We start from the raw sequence: 24,527 nt of genomic DNA, 5'->3' as shown, positions 1-24,527 counted from the left end.
TAACAATTGAAAATTTTAGGGGAAATTTGCAACAGTTACACTGGGATGAGGTGTACGAGGAACCTGATGCTAATTTAAAATTTACCCTATTTCATGATACCTTTGTGAGTACATTTGAAAACAGTTTCCCTAAGAAAACAGTGACATATAATTGTAAGAGCCATCTAAAAACTTATAGCTTACTAAAGGGATAAAACATCTTTTAAACAGAAAAGGGACATATATCTTACATCTTGGAGGAGTAATGATCCAGAAACATTGAAACAATATAAAAACACTGCAATGTATTAAGAAAAGTTATTAAAAAGTCCAGAAGTATGTGCATTATGTCTGACATTAACACATCTGATAGCAAAATTAAAACAATTTGGAATGTTGTTAAAAGGGAAACAAGGCAACCAAGAGTACTCGAAGACTGTATTTCTATTGAACTCAATGAAACAAGAAGTAAGATGTAGAAAACATTTTTAATAATAATTTTATAAGTGTTGTAGTGAAAATATGATCCAGATATTCATCAGAAAACGCAAGGCACTATATGGAAGAGGCAATGCCTATGCAATTTGATACAGTTGAAATTCAAGCCACTCTCCTACTGAAATTATCAAAATAATAAATTCACTCAAAAGTATAAAGCTCATATGGAATTGACGGTATTTCCAACAGAGTACCAAAAGCTTGGTCCCAACAGATAAGTAGGATTCTCAGCCACGTATCTAGTAGTTCACTGAAACAGAGCAGTTTTCCAGATGGACTGAAATACGCTATATTTAAACCATTGCATAAAAAAGCGGGCAGGTCTGATGCTAACAACTACTGCCCAATCTCACTTCTGACAGCTTTATCCCAAATTCTTGAAGAAGTTATATATTTAAGAGTAGGACGAAATATTTTTAAAAATGAATTACTAACAAAATGTCAATTTGGTTTTCAGAAAGGCTTTTCAACATAAAATGCTATAAATGCTTTCACTGATCAAATATTAAATGCATTCAATAGCTGATCATCACCCACTGGGATATTTTGTGATCTCTCAAAGGCTTTTGATTTAAATGCATTGAAAAGCTGATCATCACCCACTGACATATTTTGTAATCTCTCAAAGGCTTTTGATTGTATGAATCACGAAATTCTTCTAGGTGAGCTTAAGTATTGTGGTATGAGTGGGACAGTGCACAAATAGTTTAATTCATATTTAACTGGATGAATGCAGAAGGTTGAAATTAACAGTACAGATAGCCTACAAAAAGCAGCAGAGCCCTCCAACTGGGGAGGTAGCAAGAATGGTGTCCCACAGGATTCAGTGTTGGGCCCCTTATTGTTTTTAATATATATTAATGACTTGCCGCTGTATATTCACGATGATGCAAATATAGTTCTTTTGCTGATGATACAAGTATAGTAATTACACCCAACAAACAAGAATCAGTTGCGAAAATTGTAAATAATGTCTTTCAGAAAATTATTAAGTGGTTCTCTCCAAATGGACTTCCACTACATTTTGAGAAAACACAGCATGTAAAGTTATGTACAGTAAACGGCATAAAATCAGTGATAAATATAAACTACAAACAGAAGTCTGTTGCTAAGGCAGAATATTCAAAATTTCTGATGAGAAATTGAAGAGGAAGAAAAACATCTACGATGTGTTGGAACAGTTAAGTTCAGCTAGTTATGCTATTAGGTTTATTGCAAATTTTGATAATAAACATATCAGTAAATTACCCTACTATGCCTATTTTCATTCACTGCTTTCATATGGAATCACATTTTGGGTTAATTCATCATTAAGAGAAAGTATTCATTGTGCACACGCTTTTAATCAGAATAATAGCTGGAGCCCACCCAAGATCACCTTGCAGACATTTATTTATAGAACTTGGGATATTCACAGTACCTTTGCAATACTTACATTCAGTTATGAAATTTGTTATGAAATCCAATCCCAGTTCAAAAATAGCATTGAAGTGCATAGCTACAACACTTAAAGAAAGGATGATCTTCACTATTCTGGGTTAAATTTGACTTTGGCACAGAAAAGGGTGAATTATGCTACTACTATAATCTTTGGTTGTTTGCCAAATAGCATTAAAAGTGTGACACATAGCCAACCAACATTTAAAAACAAAATTAAAAGAATTTCTGAATGACAACTCCTTTTACTCAATAGATGAATTTTTGGATATGAAATAGTAACTGTGTTGTTGTTGTTGTGGTCTTCAGTCCTGAGACTGGTTTGATGCAGCTCTCCATGCTACTCTATCCTGTGCAAGCTTCTTCATCTCCCAGTACCTACTGCAACCTACATCCTTCTGAATCTGCTTAGTGTATTCATCTCTTGGTCTCCTTCTACGATTTTTACCCTCCACGCTGCCCTCCAATACTAAATCGATGATCCCTCGATGTCTCAGAACAAGTCCTACCAACCGATCCCTTCTTCTAGTCAAGTTGTGCCACAAGCTCCTCTTCTCCCCAATTCTATTCAATACCTCCTCATTAGTTATGTGATCTACCCATCTAATCTTCAGCATTCTTCTGTAGTAATTGTAAAAAAAACTGTAACTGTAACTGTAAAAAAAGAAAAAAAAATATTTTGTGCAAAGAAAATTCATGTTAAAGTGACATGTTCCACATCACTACAAAATGTCATATTCATGCTCAATGGAACGAGTATTAGTGTATGTGTGTATGTATGTATGTATGTATGTATGTATGTAGAAGAACATGAAAACAGATTGAAGATTAGATAGCTGCAGTGTCATAGCAAAGTCAAAAAAGATCTAAAATGCATTTCCTGTTGCATTTAACTTACCTCAAAATCTGCTGATTTTACAGCTAAATGGACTGCTCTGATGCGACACTCCTGTGGGATATCGAGAAAGTTGCTTCCTGCAGCCCATAGCAATCTTACTACCTGTTTGAAGAATGATGTCTTATCTTAGCTTCATTTCACTGTATTACAATAAATGTCAGATTAAATTACATTCCCAAGCAAATTTGTCATTGTTTTTAACAGTGAGGGAAATATTTATAGGTAAGGGAAGTGTCAAAGAAGAAAAAATACAAAATAAAATATATTGTAATGTATGATGTGTATGGGAAATATTTACACAAAATGCACTACGTACATCCCTTCACCAACTCTGTTCCATGAACTCCATCATAAATGAGATTCTTCATGCATGTGGTATGAGTCTAGTTACACATTAACAGGCAAAATCAGATACTGTAAAAAGAATACTAAGAACAAATTATGACAATTACTACTGTACTTATATTGATAAGTTTCTGAATCACTTCTAGACTACTTCATATATGTATACTGAAAATTCCTGTCTCATAATTAGCAGCACAATTAAAATATTTTAAATAAGCAAAAAATTCATGATGAACTAGTATGACTCCCACAACTTATGCAGTTCAGGATAGAACAGAAGTTCATTGTGTCATAACATACAACTTCAAGTCATTGATTTGGTATACAAGAGACTTAACAAAACACAATTTGTTTACAGTTGTTGTTGTTGTGGTCTTCAGTCCTGAGACTGGTTTGATGCAGCTCTCCATGCTACCCTATCCTGTGCAAGCTTCTTCATCTCCCAGTACTTACTGCAACCCACATCCTTCTGAATCTGCTTAGTGTATTCATCTCTTGGTCTACCTCTACGATTTTTACCCTCCACGCTGCCCCCCAATGCTAAATTTGTGATCCCTTGATGCCTCAGAACATGTCCTACTAACCGGTCCCTCCTTTTTGTCAAGTTGTGCCACATACTCCTCTCCTCCCCATTTCTATTCAATACTTCATCATTAGTTATGTGATCTACCCATCTAATCTTCAGCATTCTTCTGTAGCACCACGTTTTGAAATCTTCTATTCTCTTCTTGTTCAAACTATTTATTGTCCATGTTTCACTTCCATACATGGCTACACTCCATACAAATACTTTCAGAAACAACTTCCTGACACTTAAATCTATACTCGATGTTAACAAATTTCTCTTCTTCAGAAACGCTTTCCTTGCCATTGCCAGTCTACATTTTATATCCTCTCTACTTCGACCATCATCAGTTATTTTGCTCCCCAAATAGCAAAACTCCTTTATTACTTTAAGTGCCTCATTTCCTAGTCTAATTCCCTCAGCATCACCCGACAATTCGACCACATTCCATTATCCTCGTTTTGCTTTTGCTGATGTTTACAGTTAAAATATCAGTAATATAGTATACTGTACTGAATACATACTTGACACACAACATGATTTTTTTTTTAAAAAAATATAATGAATTATAACACACACACACACACACACACACACACACACACACACACACACACACACATATGGGGGGAGGGGGGGAGGGAGAGAGAGAGGGGGGGGGAGGGAGAGGGAGAGGGAGAGTCAAGGGAGAGTCAGAGGGAGAGGGAGAGAGAGAGAGAGAGGACAGGTACCTCTGGCCAGAAAGCTACACAATCAAACTGAATGGGAGTGACAATCCAGAGCACGACAGGGAAGGGAAATGGGGAGGGATAACAGGATACAGGTGGGGAAAGAGGAGTCAAAGCTGTCTGACGAAGCATGCAGGGACTAGATGTGGCAGGACAGGGCTGATAGGTGCTGCATAGAGAGGCTGTGGATGATTGACAGGAAGAGGAAAAAGCAGCCGAACCACAGCCTTCATCAAGGCTTTGATTATCTGTCGTCACACCCTGAAATTAGATACCCAGGTGCAAAATCTGCTCAATCCATCCTCCTCCCCTCCCCCTAGCATTTCCTATTCCAGTCCTTTCACTGGATTATCCTATCCCACCACAGACCAGGCCACCTGTGAAAGCAGCCATGTTATATACCTACCTCTCTGCCACTATCATTGTTCAGTTTTTTATATGGGTATGATTACCAACCAGTTGTCCATGAGGATAAATGGCCACCATCAAACTGTGGCCAAGTGAAAAGTGGACCACACTGTAGGACAAGACGCAGCTGTACGTAACATATTTGATTTCAATAGCTGCTTCACAACCCAGGCCATCTGGATCCCTCCCTCCATCACCATCTTCTCTGAACTGCACAGATGGGAGTTATTCTTGCAACACATTCTCCACTCCCAAAATCATCTCAGCCTCAACCTGCAGTAAGCTACTCCTCACATCCTCCACCCAGCTGTTTCTGCCTCCTCTCTCCTGTCACCTCACAATTTGCCTCTCCTCGCCCTTATTGCATGCTGCTTTTGGCCAGCGCATCCGCAGGTCTTTTCCACTTCTCTGCTCCACTTGTATCTGTTCCCCACTTTTCCCCTCCTCTCCCTCCCACACAGCCACCTGACACTGCTCCTGCCAGGCCTGTTCTGCCACCTCTAGCCCCTGCATGCTCCACCACACAGTGCCAATTTCTCTTTCCCCAACTGTACCCTGGTATCCCTCCTCCTTCCCCATCCTGCTCTTGACTGATGATCCCGTGCAACATCTTCAGTCTGGCCAGAGTGCCAGAGGTAATGCTCATGTGTGTGAGAGATGTGCTTGCTTGTGTGTATGTGTGTGCATTTCTATTTTTTGAAGAAGGCTTTGGCGTCTTTTTGTCATGCCCATCTGCACCTCAATGTGTTATCTTTACAGTGAGTAGAAATCTACCGCTTTCATGATATTGTAGAAGTTCCAACGTGGGCTTTCCATTGTTTGATTTTGTCTAACAGCTTTTCTTCCATCCCATAATCTAGCGATGTTTTTCTTTGTTACTCTTCTCTAAAACATTACTGTACACAGTGTCTGCTCTTTCTTTTTCTTTCTTTTTTCTAACTCCCTTCCAAACTGCACACGCTCTGGTCCACACTGTGTCAACAGTATTGCCTGCACCAACACATGGCTTAGTAACCGCATGAATTGTTGTGCAGCATCTCATGCCCCAAATTCTTCCTGCCAATAATTACAAGTGAAATTATTCCTGCTGGTCACATTTCCTGTCTCCCCCTCTTCTATTTTTGTGTGTTGTTTTCCATACCTACCCATGTCACATGAACTCGTGAATCTAATCATGAACTCTTGAATCTAATCAATCCACACTACCCTCGTCTCTTATCCAAATAGTCACTTTCTCCTATATTTCACTCATTCTGTGTCCCCCCCCCCCCCCCCCCCCCCACACACACAAAAAAACACTTTTTTGTATGTATTTTACATATTTGTGTGCATTTTTTTGCATATTTTTGGGTATCTATATGTATTTTTGTTTTTTCCTGCTATCCACCTCCTCTCACACCCACTTAACACCTGCATTTTTCCATTACTACATTATTTTCCATTTCCCCAGCACCATCCCTGCCGCAATGGATCCCTGTTCCATTTTTCTGCTCCAGTTTGGAAAAAGTATCCCTTTCCCTGACTAAAACACCAGTTCCACATCCTTTTCCTTAAATACTTCTTAAACCATGGAATGCCCCTCAATGGCAAAACCACAAAAATTCCTTTCTCTGGATACCAGATTCCACCAGTTCCTGTTCCTTGAAATGTGTTTCTGGAGAGAGAGAGAGAGAGAGAGAGAGAGAGAGAGAGAGAGAGAGAGAGAGAGAGAGAAGGCAAGCACCTCCATGGCACAGACATTCCAGAACCACCTCTGCTCTCTCTGCAAACTACTACTGCTGTGAAATCCCCACTGGATACATCACATCTTCAAAATTGAATCCTTTTCTCTGTAGCTCCTAGAGTAGCATTCCTGGCACCACCTTTGCATATTATCCAATCTGCCAATATCCTACTTCTGTCTTAGGGCACTGCCATCCAACCCCTCACAGTGTTCCTCCTCATCAACACTTCACAGCTGACCTTTTTAACTTGCCACATCTCCAAAAACTCCATTCCAGCCTCTACATAATTCAGAGTTGAAACAATCCCAGAATACTGTTGTTAAACATTCTGCCATAATATTAAAGCCCCACAGAAATTTTGAGCCGGACCAAAGGCCTTACCTTCAGCCCTACATCCAAATTTAACCAAGTTGGACTTGTCAAAGACCTACTCTCATTCTCCCAGTCCCTGCAGTGGTAATACTTCTTTGTCACTAAATCTTCCAACCCAAACCAACCTATCTCAGTACTGAACCCTGCTTCTCCCAGTTCACACCATCATTCAACAGTGATCCTCCTACCCTCCCACCTAACCACCCTGTAGTCACCTTCCAGGAAATCCTTACCTCCAACTTGGTCTCACCATCCTTCCTCCAGGCCCTTCCTAAGAACACCATCCTTTAAACAGACGAAAGTACAACCATACACAACCTCAAAACTAAGCCTTACCTTATCATCCTATCTGGTAAAAATGGTTCCACCACTGTTGTAATGAACTGGAGTGACTACCTGGTGGAATGCCTCCACCAATTGACTGACACTTCCACGTACAAACTCTGTGAGAGTGGTCCCATGCCAGAAGGCCAGTATAACTTCCAATCCCTGCTCAAAGCCTAAGACCCTTCCCAGAACATCTCCCTGAATCTATTTCCTTCCTCACTCCTATGATGCCCAGCACACCTGTCTTCCACATGCTCCCAAAAATCCACAAACCCAACAATCTTGGATGCCCATGGTAGCTGATTATTGTGCTCCCACTGAGAGAATTTTGGCCCTCATTGACCACCTCCTCCAAACGGTTTGCCGAAATCTAGTCTCCCACAACAAAGATACTAAGAACCTGCTTCACTGACTCTCCACCATCTCCAACCCTGTATCCCCTGGATCCCTACTCATCAGTATAGATGCCATACCCATTGCTATTGCTATTGAACAATACCTCTTCCAGGGTCCTTCAAATTCCAAAACCCACAGCCTCATTCCACATACACTTTGCTAACAACATCCTAACTTCCAATTACTTCTCCCTTTGAAGGAATATATAGAACCAAAACCTGTGGCACAGCCATGTGCACTTGTATGGCTCCCTCCTATGCCAACCTCTTTATGGGCTGTCTAGAGGAAACTGTCCTAGCCTCCCAAGTCCTCAAACCACTCATCTGGTTCAGGTTCACTGATGTTATCTGCATGCTCTGGGCCCAGGGACAACACAACCTATCCTCAGAACCTCTACAACTTCTCTTCCATCCACTTCACTTGATCCTCCTCAATCCAGTGTGCTGCCTTCCTGGACGTTGACATACTCCTCTCTGATGTCTCCATCTACACCTCTGTCCACATTAAACCCACCAAACACCAACACTACCTAAATTTCAACAGCTCTCATCCCTCCCACACTAAAGAATCCCTCCCATGCAGTTTGTCCACCCAGAGACAGCATATCTGCAGCAATGATAGCTCCCTTGCTCAGTATGCTGAAGGTCTTACTAAGTTCTCCACTGACAGACACTATCCCTCAGATCCAGTTTGCAAACAGATTTCCTATGCCATATCCTCATATATCCCCAGTCCTCCCACCGCCATCAAGAACCAACTACAGGAAGCTTCCCCTTCATCACCAAATACCGCCCAAGCCTGAAATTACTGAACCAGATCCTTTGCCGGGGCCTGATTATTTGTCTTTATACCCTGAAATTAGAGACATACTAACCAAGATCCTTCCCACCCCTCCCAAAGTGGTGTAGTGGTGTTCCATTGCCCACCTAATCTCCACAACATCCTAGTCCATCCATATGCCACTCCCAAACCCATCCACTTGCCAATGGGTTCATATCCCTGTGGAAGATGCAGATGCAAGACTTGCCCAATCCACCCACCCAGGACTCCTATTCCAGTCCTTTCGTTGGCTTATCCTATTCCATCAGAGGCTGGGCCACCTGTGAAAGCGGCCATGATATACGCCAGCACTGCTGCAATCATTGTTCAGCTTTTTGTATTGGTATGACTACTAACCAGCTGGCCATATGGATGAATGGCCACTGCCAAACTGTGGCCAAAAGCAAAGCAGACCACCCTGCAGCACAACATGCAGGTGTACAAAGCATACTTGATTTCAGTGGGTGTTTCACAACCCAGGCCATCTGGATCCTCCACTCCATCACCAGTTTTTCTGTACTGCACAGAAGGGAGTTACCTTTACAACAAATTCCCCATTCCCAAAATCATCCCGACCTCAACCTAAAGTAACCTACTGTCCCCACACCCTCCATCCAACTATTTCCACCCCGTCTCTTCTGTCACCTCCTCACAATTCATCTTCCTCACCCTCACTCTGCACTGCCCCTGGCCGGCACATCCACTAGTGAACGTTAGTGTAAAGTGCAGAGACTAGTGCAATAGCACTTGAGAATTTTGTACTAGTTATACAATATGTTATCAAATAACAAGTTAAAATTGCAAAATGAGATTTAAGATAGGAAATGTTTAAATATGATCAGTTGAAATTTTGCTGAATTGAACAATTCTATTCAAAACAATCAATTACACGAAATATGATGGTCATATAGAGTGGAATATGAACCACATTCCAGGTTTTGCAGTGAATTACTTCTGATCCTGCAGAGAACCTCATTGAGCTTCAGTTCAGTGCTCCTCATTACACATGGAGGAGACTGAACAGTTTGGTATATTATGGTCTAATGCTGGGTATTACTAAGAACATCTTGGTGCACCTGCCTACAATAGGAGGTTGCCAAGTACAATCTAATATGGATTTTGAGTATTGTAGTATCCGATACTAATGCTTGTTTCACAATGCATTGACAGTATTGAGAAAGAGCTATGTCTCCATTACACTCAGGAGAACCTGGAGGCTCTAATGGCTGACATAATTATTCAGAAACAAGAGCAATTCAGCTAACTTACAGTATATAATTTTTTTGATTGAAATAGATTTACCTCATACAGACAATCCTGCAAATTAACTTGTTCTTTCTTTGTACTATTAATATTCTGTCTGATCCAGTTGAAAGTGATACAAAATTGTTTATGATAATCTTACATATTTAATTGAAAACATAGTTTAAATTTCATTGTGATGTATGTGTACACTTCATTTTGGAGATTTAAGCAGAAATCTGATCTCATGTCATATGCAAATTGCTAACCCATCTAATTGATTGTAAAATGAGTACTGTTACGTGGATCTGTCAGAAGAGGTTGTGGGGGTTGTTGAGACATAACAGTCCATTGAAACTCATTTATAACACATATTTTTTGATCCAATTTGAAATAAACAGGAATCACTGATGTAAACAAAACATAGTGATATAGGTAAACCTATACTTATAAAATTGTTACAATGAAACTAGTTACTAAATTATAATTGTATTGAAGTATATAAGTCCTGTAATTGGTAGGAATATTTAGGATTAACGTAATTAGGTGAAATCTGGACCAAATGATTGAGTATATTGGTCGAAGTCTTTTCTTTGAAACTGAGATGGATTTGTGTTAAAACAGTACCTAAATTAAAGTCCGTGGCATTTAAACAAAAAACCAATTGAGAAAATCAAAACTGATTAGAAAATTAAAATGTAATTAGTCAAAATGTTATAAGTGGCATGTAAACATAGGCAGTTCTTTAGGTGTTTTGTCAATAATAAATAAAAGACCTATTTTGCCACATTCAATGGGAGACTTGGAAACATATATATCAGTAGGAACATTTTCCGAACCATGATCTTTTGCATTTTATAAAAATAGTAAAAGTATAGTTAATATTTCATATGTTGAGTATTTACACACTCCAAAAATGTTAAATGCTTGAACATTGATATATGTATTTGCTCTATAAGAGCTACTGCAACTGCTGAAATATGTCATTAATTTTAAGGCAACAGTTTTAATTGTAATTTTATTAAAAAACCCTTTATAACAGTAGTGAGGATTGTTCGGATTTATATATAAAGGGGCAGCCATGTTGGCATTGGACGGCAGTGTCTTATGAGATGATGTGCAAGAAGCATGTAATTGCTTAAGTAAGATGTACATCAGTATGCATGTCAGTATTTTTGAGTTTTGTCAATGTAACATAATAATTATGATGTGATATAGAATAAAGGTTCTGAGACATAATGTTTGTATTGGTCATTCTTGGTGTAAAAACCAAGTTACAGTAGACATGAAGGAACATGTGGGTAGCTAGATTATGGGGAATTAGTTGAATATGTTGGTCAATGAGGGCTCAAATTCTTTCAAAGTGGTCACAATAAAGAGCCACTATGGGGCATCCAGGATTGTTAGGTTTGTGGATTTTGGGGTTTTGGGGAAGATATAGAAAGTGGGTGTGTGGGGTGTCATAGGGATGAGGTGGGGAATGGATTCTGGGGAGAGGTTCTGGGAAGGGCCTAAGGCTTTAAGTAGGGATCAGAGGTTATGTTGGGCTTCTGAGATGGAACCAACCTGGCAGATTTTATAGGTGGAGGACTGGCAGAGGCTTTCTGCCTGGTAGTCACTTAACGACAGTGGTGGAAGCTTTGTCTGCTGGTAGGATGATTATGTCAGGATTTCTTTTCAGGTTGTGTATAGCTATCCTTTATTCTGCTGAAAAGTTAGTATTCTGAGGAAGATACATGGGGAAGTATGGTCATGTTAATTTGGTGGTAAGAAATTCCCTGAATGTGACCAGTGTGTAGTGAGGAGGGGGGAGGGGAGGAATGGTCTTCACCATCTTTTTTTTTCACACTTCCATTCCATTCAAACTTGTGATCATTGACCTAATCCATTCCCCCTCCTCTCTTCTTCCTTTATCGCAACACACACACATTCCCATACCTCATCTGTTCCTTTTCTCCCACATTTCTGTACATTTTTAATGTATTTGTGCATGGTTTCACACATATTCACACATTTTTGCAAATTTTTATGTATCTGTGCATATTTTTGCATATCTAAGTGCGTTTCTGTCTATACATATCTTTTCCACATTTCTGCATGTCTTTTCTTGTTTCCAGATCCTCTAACAATCATCAATACCTGTTTTGGCTATTTCCATATCATTCCCATTTCCTTTACACCATTGCAACCCCAATGGACCCCTGCTCCATCTTTCAGCACGAGTTCAGAGAAGTATCTCTTTCCCTGGCTAAAACCCAATCCCACATCCTATTTCTCAAATGCTGCCTGAACCATGGTATCACCCCAAATTCCTAACCATAAGAATTACTTTCTCTGGATCCCACCCCTCCTTTCACAATGAGCTCCACAAATTCAGATTCTGCCAGTCCCTGGGACTCACAAACCTGATACTGCAAAAATACACCTCCATGGTACAGGCATTCCAGAATCACCCCTGCTCCCTCCACAAAATACTACTAATGTGCAATCACTGATCCATACATCACATCTCTGAAACTGAGTCCTCTGCTCTCCAGCACTTGGAGGAGCATTCCAGAAACCACCTCCATAAGTTATCCAATCTGCTAAGATCCTACGGCCACCTCGGGACATCACTATCCAACCCCTATTCTGCCCACAGTGATCCTCTCATCCACCTCTCATAGCGTCTTAACATTGCCTAGCTGACTTTTTCAACTTGCCACATCCCCCAAAACTCCCTACCAATATTCCAACAAATCCAAAGCCAAAACATTACAGTAATACTGTTGTTAACCTTGCCATCAAAACCATCAGCTCCACTTTCAGTTCTATCAAAAAGCATCACCTTTAGTCCTACATCCAAATTTAACCATTTTCTGAACCCTGCAATGGAAGCACTTCTTTGCTGCTGAGCCCTCCAACCAAAACCAACCTAACTCCAACTCTGAACCCTGCCTCTTCCAGTTCATACCACCTTCCAACCATGATCCTAACCCTCCTCCCACCTAACCACCAACTGGTCACCTTCCAGGAATTACTTACCTCCAAATTAACCTCACCATCTTTCTGCATGTCCCTTCCTCATAATAGCAAACTTTCAGCACAAGAAAGAATAACCATACACAACATCAGTCAAGTCCTGACCTAATCATCCTACCTGCAGACAAAGGTTCCACCACTGCTATTATGAATCGCAGTGACTGCCTGGCCAAAGGCCTCTGCCAATTATCTGATTCCTCCTTTGCCAGGGCGAACCAATCCCAAAAGTCCAACTCAACCTCCAATCCCTGAATATGTTGTTCACCTCACCCCTATGACACCCCACACACCCACCTTTTACGTGTTCCCCAAAACCCACAAACTCAACAGTCCTGGACGCCCCATTGTGGCTGGTTATTGTGACCACACTGGAAGGATTTTGGCCCTCACTGACCAACACCTCCAACCAATTACCCATAATCTAGCCTCCCACATCAAAGATACCAACTACTTCCTTTGCCGACTCTCCATCATCTCCACCCCTTTACCTCTTAGATCTGTACTCGTCATTGTTGATGTAATTTTTCTACACACTAACATCCATCACAACCATGGCCTTGCCACAATTGTACACCAACTCTACCAATGCCCTGAAGATCCCAAACCAAGCACTTCATTTCCTGTACACTTAACCAACTACATCCTAACCCATAACTACCCCACCTTTGAAGGTAAGGCATACAAACAAATTCATGGCACAGCCATGGGCACCCGCTTGGCACCTTCCTTTGCCAACTTCACCATGGACCACTTACAGAAAACATCTCTAGCTTCCTAAAACTCTAAACCCCTCATGTGGTTCATGTTCATGATGATAGCTCATGACCTGGCTCAGGGCCAAGACACCCTTCTTAATTCCTTCACAACTTCAACACCTTATCTCCCACCCACCTCACTTTGTCCTCCTCTATCCAGTGTGCCACCTTCATGGACATTGGGCTACTCCTCTCTGATGGCTCGGTCCACACCTCTGTCCACATTAAGCCCGCCAACCACCAACACTACCTGGATTACAACAGCTGTAATACCTTCCACACCAAAAAATCACTCCCCTGCAGCCTGTCCACCCAGAGATGGCATATCTGCAGCGATGGGAGCTCCCTTGCGCAGTATGCTGAACGTCTCACCAAGCCCTTTACAGACAGGCACTATCCCCCAGAACTAGTCAGTAAACAGCTCTCCTGTCCCATTTCCCCTCATATCCCTAATCCTGCCACCATACACAATAACTGGCCACAAAAGAGTGACCCATTCATCACCCAATATGCCCTGAATTGGAATAACTGAACTACATCCTTCGGCAAGGCTTTGATTACCTATCATCATGCCCTGAAATGAGGGACCCAAGATCATTTCCATACCTCTGAAAGTGCTGTTCTGTTGCACACCCAAACTCCACAACATCTTAGTCCATCCCCATTCCACTCCCAACACCAAGTTGTTGCCACAGGGATCATATCTCTGTGGAAGATATAGGTGCAAGACCTACCTCCCAGTCCACCCACCCAGCACTTTGTATTCCAGTCCTGTCACGGATTTATCCTACCCCATCACAGGTCAGGCCTCCTGTTAAAGTAGCCATGTCATACCAGCTCTAATGAAACCATTGCACAGCTAATGTACTGCCACCCTCAAGCTGTGGATATGAGCAAAGTAGACCACACTATCCCAGGCTCTTTGATTGCTGATCCCTACCAATGCACCCATCCATCTTTATCCTCTCCTCTCCTGTTTCCTTCCTTTTTCCCCTCCTCCCTACCCCACAGCATCCTGATGTTGCACCAATTGGCCTTCTAGTCCCTGCACACTCTGCCAGATGGTGTTCCTCTGTCCCCCCACAAGTACACTACTCTCCCTCCCCCTTCCCCACCTCTGACCCCTTCAGATTGCTGCTGCCAACCCATGTGATAGTTTCATTCTGGCCTGAGCTGCAGGAGTTGGTGGTCATGAATGTGTGAGGTGTGCTTGCATGTGTGTATGACTGGTGTGTGTTCCTCTGTTTCTCTTTGTTGATGAAGGCTTGGCTGAAAGTTTTGCATAAGTGTCTTAATAATGCCTATCTGCAACTTAACATGCCGTCTTTATGTGAAGTATCAATCTATCTTTCCCCCCCCCCCCCCCCCCCCCCCCCCATGAACCATGGACCTTGCCGTTGGTGGGAAGGCTTGCGTGCCTCAGCGATACAGATAGCCGTACCGTAGGTACAACCACAACGGAGGGGTATCTGTTGAGAGGCCAGACAAACATGTGGTTCCTGAAGAGGGGCAGCAGCCTTTTCAGTAGTTGCAAGGGCAACAGTCTGGATGATTGACTGATCTGGCCTTGTAACAATAACCAAAATGGCCTTGCTGTGCTGGTACTGCGAACGGCTGAAAGCAAGGGGAAACTATGGCCGTAATTTTTCCCGAGGGCATGCAGCTTTACTGTATGATTAAATGATGATGGCGTCCTCCTGGGTAAAATATTCCGGAGGTAAAATAGTCCCCCATTCGGATCTCCGGGTGGGGACTACTCAAGAGTATGTCGTTATCAGGAGAAAGAAAACTGGCGTTCTACGGATCGGAGCGTGGAATGTCAGATCCCTTAATCGGGCAGGTAGGTTAGAAAATTTAAAAAGGGAAATGGATAGGTTAAAGTTAGATATAGTGGGAATTAGTGAAGTTCGGTGGCAGGAGGAACAAGACTTTTGGTCAGGCGATTACAGGATCATAAATACAAAATCAAATAGGGGTAATGCAGGAGTAGGTTTAATAATGAATAGTAAAATATGAGTGCGGGTAAGCTACTACAAACAGCATAGTGAACACATTATTGTGGCCGAGATAGACATGAAGCCCACCCCTACTACAGTAGTACGAGTTTATATGCCAACTACCTCTGCAGATGACGAAGAAATTGAAGAAATGTATGATGAAATCAAAGAAATTATTCAGATAGTGAAGGGAGACAAAAATTTAATAGTGATGGGTGACTGGAATTCGGTAGTAGGAAAAGGGAGAGAAGGAAACGTAGTAGGTGAATATGGATTGGGGCTAAGAAATGAAAGAGGAAGCCGCCTGGTAGAATTTTGCACAGAGCACAACTTAATCATAGCTAACACTTGGTTTAAGAATCATGATAGAAGGTTGTATACATGGAAGAACCCTAGAGATACTAAAAGGTATCAGATGGATTATATAATGGTAAGACAGAGATTTAGGAACCAGGTTTTAAATTGTAAGACATTTCCAGGGGCAGATGTGGACTCTGACCACAATCTATTGGTTATGACCTGTAGATTAAAACTGAAGAAATTGCAAAAAGGTGGGAATTTAAGGAGATGGGACCTGGATAAACTGACCACATCAGAGGTTGTACAGAGTTTCAGGGAGAGCATAAGGGAACAATTGACAGGAATGAGGGAAAGAAATACAGTAGAAGAAGAATGGGTAGCTTTGAGGGATGAAGTAGTGAAGGCAGCAGAAGATCAAGTAGGTAAAAAGACGAGGGCTAATAGAAATCCTTGGGTAACAGAAGAAATATTGAATTTAATTGATGAAAGGAGAAAATATAAAAATGCAGTAAGTGAAGCAGGCAAAAAGGAATACAAACGTCTCAAAAATGAGGTCGACAGGAAGTGCAAAATGACTAAGCAGGCATGGCTAGAGGACAAATGTAAGGATGTAGAGGCTTATCTCACTAGGGGTAAGATAGATACTGCCTACAGGAAAATTAAAGAGACCTTTCGAGAAAAGAGAACCACTTGTATAAACATCAAGAGCTCAGATGGAAACCCAGTTCTAAGCAAAGAAGGGAAAGCAGAAAGGTGGAAGGAGTATATAGAGGGTCTATACAAGGGCAATGTACTTGAGGACAATATTATGGAAATGGAAGAGGATGTAGATGAAGATGAAATGGGAGATACGATACTGCGTGAAGAGTTTGACAGAGCACTGAAAGACCTGAGTCGAAACAAGGCCCACAGAGCAGACAACATTCCATTGGAACTACTGACGGCCTTGGGAGAGCCAGTCCTGACAAAACTCTACCATCTGGTGAGCAAGATGTATGAAACAGGCGAAATACCCTCAGACTTCAAGAAGAATATAATAATTCCAATTCCAAAGAAAGCAGGTGTGGACAGATGTGAAAATTACCGAACAATCAGTTTAATAAGCCACAGCTGCTAAATACTAACACGAATTGCTTACAGACAAATGGAAAAACTAGTAGAAGCCGACCTCGGGGAAGATCAGTTTGGATTCCGTAGAAATACTGGAACACGTGAGGCAATACTGACCTTACGACTTATCTTAGAAGAAAGATTAAGGAAAGGCAAACCTACGTTTCTAGCATTTATAGACTTAGAGAAAGCTTTTGACAATGTTGACTGGAATACTCTCTTTCAAATTCTAAAGGTGGCAGGGGTAAAATACAGGGAGCGAAAGGCTATTTACAATTTGTATAGAAACCAGATGGCAGTTATAAGAGTCGAGGGGCATGAAAGGGAAGCAGTGGTTGGGAAGGGAGTAAGACAGGGTTGTAGCCTCTCCCTGATGCTATTCAATCTGTATATTGAGCATGCAGTAAAGGAAACAAAAGAAAAATTCAGAGTAGGTATTAAAAGCCATGGAGAAGAAATAAAAACGTTGAGGTTTGCCGATGACATTGTAATTCTGTCAGAGACAGCAAAGGACTTGAAAGAGCAGTTGAACGGAATGGATGGTGTCTTGAAGGGAGGATATAAGATGAACATCAACAAAAGCAAAACGAGGATAATGGAATGTAGTCGAATTAAGTCGGGTGATGTTGAGGGTATTAGATTAGAAAATGAGACACTTAAAGTAGTAAAGGAGTTTTGCTATTTGGGGAGCAAAATAACTGATGATGGTCGAAGTAGGGAGGATATAAAATGTAGACTGGCAATGGCAAGGAAAGCGTTTCTGAAGAAGAGAAATTTGTTAACATCGAGTATAGATTTAAGTGTCAGGAAGTCATTTCTGAAAGTATTTGTATGGAGTGTAGCCATGTATGGAAGTGAAACATGGACGGTAAATAGTTTGGACAAGAAGAGAATAGAAGCTTTCGAAATGTGGTGCTACAGAAGAATGCTGAAGATTAGATGGGTAGATCACGTAACTAATGAGGAAGTATTGAATAGGATTGGGGAGAAGAGAAGTTTGTGGCACAACTTGACCAGAAGAAGGGATCGGTTGGTAGGACATGTTCTGAGGCATCAAGGGATCACCAATTTAGTATTGGAGGGCAGCGTGGAGGGTAAAAATTGTAGGGGGAGACCAAGAGATGAATACACTAAGCAGATTCAGAAGGATGTAGGTTGCAGTAGGTACTGGGAGATGAAGAAGCTTGCACAGGATAGAGTAGCATGGAGAGCTGCATCAAACCAGTCTCAGGACTGAAGACCACAACAACAACAATCTATCTTTGCCTACATTTTTTATGTTATTGTTGTCTTCAGTCCTAAGACTGGTTTGATGCAGCTCTCCATGCTGCTCTATCCTGTGCAATCTTCTTCATCTCCCAGTACTTACTGCAACCTACATCCTTCTGAATCTGCTTAGTGTATTTATCTCTTGGTCTCCCTCTACGATTTTTACCCTCCACGCTGCCCTACAATGCTAAATTTGTGATCCCTTCATGCCTCAGGACATGTCCTACCTACTGGTCCCTCCTTCTTGTCAAGTTGTGCCACAAACTCCTCTTCTCCCCAATTCTGTTCAATACCTCCTCGTTAGTTATGTGATCTACCCATCTAATCTTCATCATTCTTCTGTAGCACTTCATTTCAAAAGCTTCTATTCTCTTCTTGTCCAAACTATTTATCGTCCATGTTTCACTCTCATTTTTGATGGTCAGTTTGAATATTTTTGTTAATGTTCCAATGAAAACTGCAGTGGGTATGCCAAAGCTGCATCAGCTTGTCACATTTGGAGGAAGGCATTGTGTTTATTTTATGTGTGGTGGCAATATACTGGATGTTGCAAGAAGAGGTTTAGCACTACAGATTATTTAACATAAAATCAACATGAAGAGACTTCAGTTAAGTTAAACAACAGTTTTTGTAAGGTGCAAATAAACATCTTGTGAATGTTGCAGTTCTTATTACTGTGTATACTAAGGAAATTGGAGAGGAATTCCACCCTATGCAAGACATCTTTGTAGCTTTGTTTCCACCCTGACATATTTCATCTCTTTTTGTGCACCTTCAGCAGGTTTATTTGTTAAAACACTTCTGCAAAATTGTTACATGTTAACCTTCAAAGAACCTTTTGGTAAAAAATGTTTACATTTATAAAATGGGAGATTATTGTCAAATATTTTTTACACTGGTTTGCATGCAGTACAGAGTTGAGACATCTCACTGAGCTGAGGCATTCTATGTTGTTTATTTATGATGTGTCTAAAGTTCCTAGTTTCATAGTAAATTTGGAAATAAAGTGTATGCATGCATTTGATTACACAGGGTGGGTAATACCCTAAAGAGACAAAGGCTCCAACATAGCACACAGAACTAACAACACAATGCATAACAGACTTGGAAATACTACCAACAAGCAAATACATACAATCTGATTTATGTCAACTAACTTACAATTGCTGTCAATCTGTATATGTGGGTCAAACTAGTAGGAATTTTAGAACCACTTATACAGAACATCTCAGAGCACTAAAAAACAATACATCACACTCAACAGTTGCAGATCACCTAACAGCACAAAATCTTCACCCATCCAAAACATAGAAACAGACTTAAAAGTCCTTAAAACTAGTAACAGCCTATACCAAAAATTAACAATGGAAGAAAACTATCACAACCAAAAATTAATAGTCAAAGGAAAGAAAGTACTAAAAGAAGGCACATCACTGTGCAATAAAATCCTCTTTGTCACAACAGAAGAATTATATGAATAACACCCACCCCAGAAGCGCAATGATCAGTCTCTAAAATTAAATTCCCTTCTCAACCTTGTGGGCTAACATCCCAAAGATGTTCGGGCTCACATGCAGTTCGTCTGCATCGAAATGTGTGGCTCAAACTCATCTAGGAGATAAACCGCACATGTCACATTACACACCCTAAATTACACACTTGTGACCCTGTGGTTATATTGTATAGCTGATGGCAAGTTTGCAAAATTGTATGACATGTACAAAGCTAATATAACATATAACAACAGTGATAATATTCTATTACCTATAATATTCTATTACTTTATGATTCAATAAGGTGTCATGCTGTCATTGTTCAATGTGTTTTGTGTGAAGGAAATGATGATCTGATGCTTCATTGAAAATACTGATAATTTAAATTTACTACATCTTTTAAACAAATAAAGTTACAGAGTTGATATTTACAGTATTCGTCATTTTAACAATGCACTTCTATATGAAATGTTTATCATTAAGATTGACCAAAATGTTCATATTTTAGCATTCAGATCTTTGTTTGTTACAAAACTTGTTAATTTCACTTTAACAGTAAATCCTAAACTATTATAGATATGATCAATATTCAAGATTTATTGGGATCACCAAGAAAATTTATGAAGGAATCACTGTGGGCTTCATTCCCTGAATTACTGCAGAATTAAATAGTTTTCATAAATGTTTCCCTTTATGGCCAATCTTAGGTCTGCCATATTTAACACTGCTACATCTCCTGGCCACAAACAGCTTCTACGGGGTTTCCCTATGATGTAGGTTCTCGTCTGTCTCACTCACACACTCTAGTGCTTAGGCCTCATTCAGCACAATAGACCCCTGTGAATTTCCCCATCTCATGGTGAATCTGCACTCTTTGTGGCACATGGTCCTGGATGGCAGGGTTCATTTTGCAATTCCTGAAGGCTGACTCTTTCGGCCATGTACTTAAATGAGAGCGAAATGCTCATTAACTCACACCCTACTGCACACCATTCACTCCATATGCATGTCCACAACTCTCCCTCTCTGTCTTGGGAACACACGCACACACATACAGACATGTATGCCTTACATACATGCACACACATGAACTAAACATGACACTCATCCACAACACTTCAAATCAACATGCCACATCCGAAACAAACATGCCATGACACAAAAGAATATTATACGGCCACAACAGCATGTAATGGTGGCAAAAACTCTGTGCATGGCAAAAAATGATAAAAATGGATGTGTAATGACAAAAGAGAAAGAAATAATTGTGTTACATTGACACAAACAAAGTAAAAAACACCACAAAATCAAAAACTGTAAGTAAAATACTAAACATGTGATACATAGTGATTCTCAATCAAAAATGCATTATAAACAGAAAAATAAAATAATATTTTGCTGTTTGCAGATGAAAGCTTAACTGCATAGTAGACCTAAAGCTACTAGAATAAATATCCAAAAGCTTCATTACGGTTTGTACATAAATGGATCCATTCAATCCATTTTCAAATGTAGTATAAAACTAGAAACTTTACACATTTTGTAAATAAACAACATAGAATGTCTCAACTCAGTGACACATGACACAAATCTGTACTGTGTGCACCCCAATGTAAATAGTATTTGACTATAATCGGTCATTATACAAATGCAAATATTTTGTATCAAAAGTTTTTTAGAGCTTAACATGTAACAATTTTGCAGAAGGATATTAACAAATAAAGCCACTGAAGATAACACATAAGTCCTGAAACATATTCAGATAAAAACAAAATTATGAAGGTGCCTGGCATAAGTTGGAATTCCATCACAGAAGTATAAAGCAGTTTGTTAATGACTCCTTTTGAACTTAAGTTAGTAAAAAATTAATAAAATTAAACTATAATTATAAATCATATTAAAACCTATCATGATAAAGCAGTATTAGTCATTACTTTGAAATGGGAAGACAAATTCGATTTGGCACAAAAATTTATTTTATTTTGTTTCACAAAATCTTTCTGACAATATTTGTAAAGGTTTCATTACAGACATGTAACACATTGCAAATTTATATAAATTACATAGTTATTTTGTGCATGATCATGAATGCAGTTTGTATGAATGTGTGCACAATGCTTGTTATTATTATGTCATATTTTTATTTATGCCAATGCAGAGCTGTAGGATACTAATACTGACAATACCAATGTCAAACTTCCAGTTATCATACAAACAAAATAATAATAATAATAGTTATTATTATTATTATTTCTTTCTTTTCTCAGACGTTATGTCTGGTCAAAAATGGAAAGTGACGCGGACCTTGATCAAGCGTGACTTCCTTTTAACTGTACGGTATATGTTATATTACATTTAGGGACTTTCGGGTGATTGAACATGTATCAATAACTACGGATTTCTGTAGTTGTATATATAAGTTTGGATGTAGCTGTATTGCATTGATGTAGTGGTGGATATTGTGTGGTATGACTCCTGTAGTTGATAGTATAATTGGTATAATGTCAACTTTATCCTGATGCCACATGTCCTTGACTTCCTCAGCCAGTTGGATGTATTTTTCAATTTTTTCTCCTGTTTTCTTTTGTATATTTGTTGTATTGGGTATGGATATTTCGATTAGTTGTGTTAATTTCTTCTTTTTATTGATGAGTATGATGTCAGGTTTGTTATGTGGTGGTGTTTTATCTGTTATAATGGTTCTGTTCCAGTATAATTTGTATTCATCATTCTCCAGTACATTTTGTGGTGCATACTTGTGTGTGGGAATGTGTTGTTTTATAAGTTTATGTTGTAAGGCAAGCTGTTGATGTATTATTTTTGCTACATTGTCATGTCTTCTGGGGTATTCTGTATTTGCTAGTATTGTACATACGGTTGTGATGTGATCTACTGTTTCTATTTGTTGTTTGCAAAGTCTGCATTTATCTGTTGTAGTACTGGGATCTTTAATAATATGCTTGCTGTAATATCTGGTGTTTATTGTTTGGTCCTGTATTGCAATCATGAATCCTTCCATCTCACTGTATATATTGCCTTTTCTTAGCCATGTGTTGGATGCGTCTTGATCGATGTGTGGCTGTGTTGTATGATATGGGTGCTTGCCATGTAGTGTTTTCTTTTTCCAATTTACTTTCTTCGTATCTGTTGATGTTATGTGATCTAGAGGGTTGTAGAAGTGGTTATGAAATTGCAGTGGTGTAGCCGATGTATTTTATTATTATTATACTCACAATTATTATTATTATTATTATTATACTCACAAAAGTAAAGTTCTTCTAGTTTGTGTTCTTACAAAAGTGGTGGTGGTGGTGGGGGGGGGGGGGGGACAAGCTCTGTTATGCTCAGAGTCATTATTTCTGATTAGTAAGGGTATTTAAGTGGTAAATCCTGACAGTTACATTACAATGTCTGTGATACATTTTGAAGTCAGAGATGTAAATGAGCCATTTTGGTTGAACTATACATGACATCCCTTCTCCATATGACTGATGAAAGAAATATTGATAAGAATAAACACAACATCTCATTGCATAGTGCAGGCACTGAGCTGTATAGTTCACACAAACAGGAACTTTAACAATATAATTCAAACTTGTTTTCTTCAGAGCAATCCACTTACATACACAGAAATGAAGTGTGCCATCTGGCAGCACTGGACACCAGCACCAGAATAACACCTCTCTCTCTCTCTCTCTCTCTCTCTCTCTCTCTCTCTCTCTCTCTCTGTGTGTGTGTGTGTGTGTGTGTGTGTGTGTGTGTGTGTGTGAGAGAGAGAGAGAGAGAGAGAGAGAGAGAGAGAGAGAGAGAGAGAGAGAGAGAGAGAGAGAGCGCGCACCCGCGCGCGCTTACGCACCCACATGTTCTGAAAAATAATGCAAGTTTGGATACAATGTTCAGCTTCCCTCTATAGACCCACTAATGACTCTGCATATGCTCTACACAGTAAGTTGTCTTTATTCATTAAATTGTTTGCATCCTGCCATAGAATACCTACATTGTACTCATACCAAATGATACCTTATTCCTTCATTTCCCTCTCTCTGTATGCTAATGACCATGCTGTTTTTAATTAAGCTCAAAGAACTTTAAGCTCCACCTTCCTTTTTGTCATATCTTCAATATGTTTATGATCCCTAGTTTATTGACCAAATCAAAACCAACAATTGTCATTGACTGTATTAGTTATTTGATTGTCAGTCTCATAATTTGATCATAATTTCCATTAAAGCAAAATGGACCAGCAGACTCAAATATTTTGTTCTCATTTTTGTTCTCATAATGACAGCCACACCGAAAAAAAGATACAAATCATTTTATTAATAACCATACTTTATTTTTGTAGCAAAAACTAATGCAGTTGAAACTTACACGATGACTGCCACGGTCAATAGCTGCTTGCAAAGGTGTCCTCCCATTGTGATCTTCCACACTAATACTTGCTCCTTCCCTGAGGAGTAAGCTGGCTATATCCCTGCCTGCTGCAAGCATTAGTGGTGTATGACCTTCATTGTTCTTTCCATTAATTATTTCCACTTTTTTCTGGTTTGCTAGATGTGGTGGATGGTCCATGCCTTCTGCACTGGGTGTCCAGTCAAAGGATGTTTTACCTGCGATGTCCTTCAGAGTAAAGTCTATTCCAGCCTTGATCAAGAGCTCCATTACCTGAAAAGGTCATACTTTTAAATTTCTGAGTTTTTATATTGTGATGCCATACTTCCACATGCAAATTCATCATGATTTTAAAGTTAATAGATCATTTAATTATATTGACAGTGTCTCTCAAGTGCATTCTAACTTTTTACATGTTTAATTTTATTTTTGAATGTCCAAGTGTACTATAA

General features: G+C 39.7%; 1 protein-coding gene across 2 annotated transcripts in view; it reads right to left on the bottom strand.

Moving 5' to 3' along the window:
• Positions 1-24,527, bottom strand: part of LOC124620031 (serine/threonine-protein phosphatase 6 regulatory ankyrin repeat subunit C-like) — a 240,507-nt gene that overhangs the window by 26,737 nt on the left and 189,243 nt on the right. For both annotated transcript variants that reach the window (XM_047146700.1, XM_047146707.1), the window contains 2 exons: positions 24,055-24,348; positions 2,813-2,914 (listed from right to left, as the gene is read on the bottom strand). In XM_047146700.1, the coding sequence (XP_047002656.1) occupies positions 2,813-2,914; positions 24,055-24,348 (396 nt within the window). The remainder of the gene's footprint in view (positions 1-2,812; positions 2,915-24,054; positions 24,349-24,527) is intronic.

This window comes from Schistocerca americana, chromosome 1, assembly GCF_021461395.2.
Source record: "Schistocerca americana isolate TAMUIC-IGC-003095 chromosome 1, iqSchAmer2.1, whole genome shotgun sequence".
Classification (NCBI taxonomy): domain Eukaryota; kingdom Metazoa; phylum Arthropoda; class Insecta; order Orthoptera; family Acrididae; genus Schistocerca; species Schistocerca americana.
This window is presented reverse-complemented; position numbering and strand designations above follow the sequence as displayed.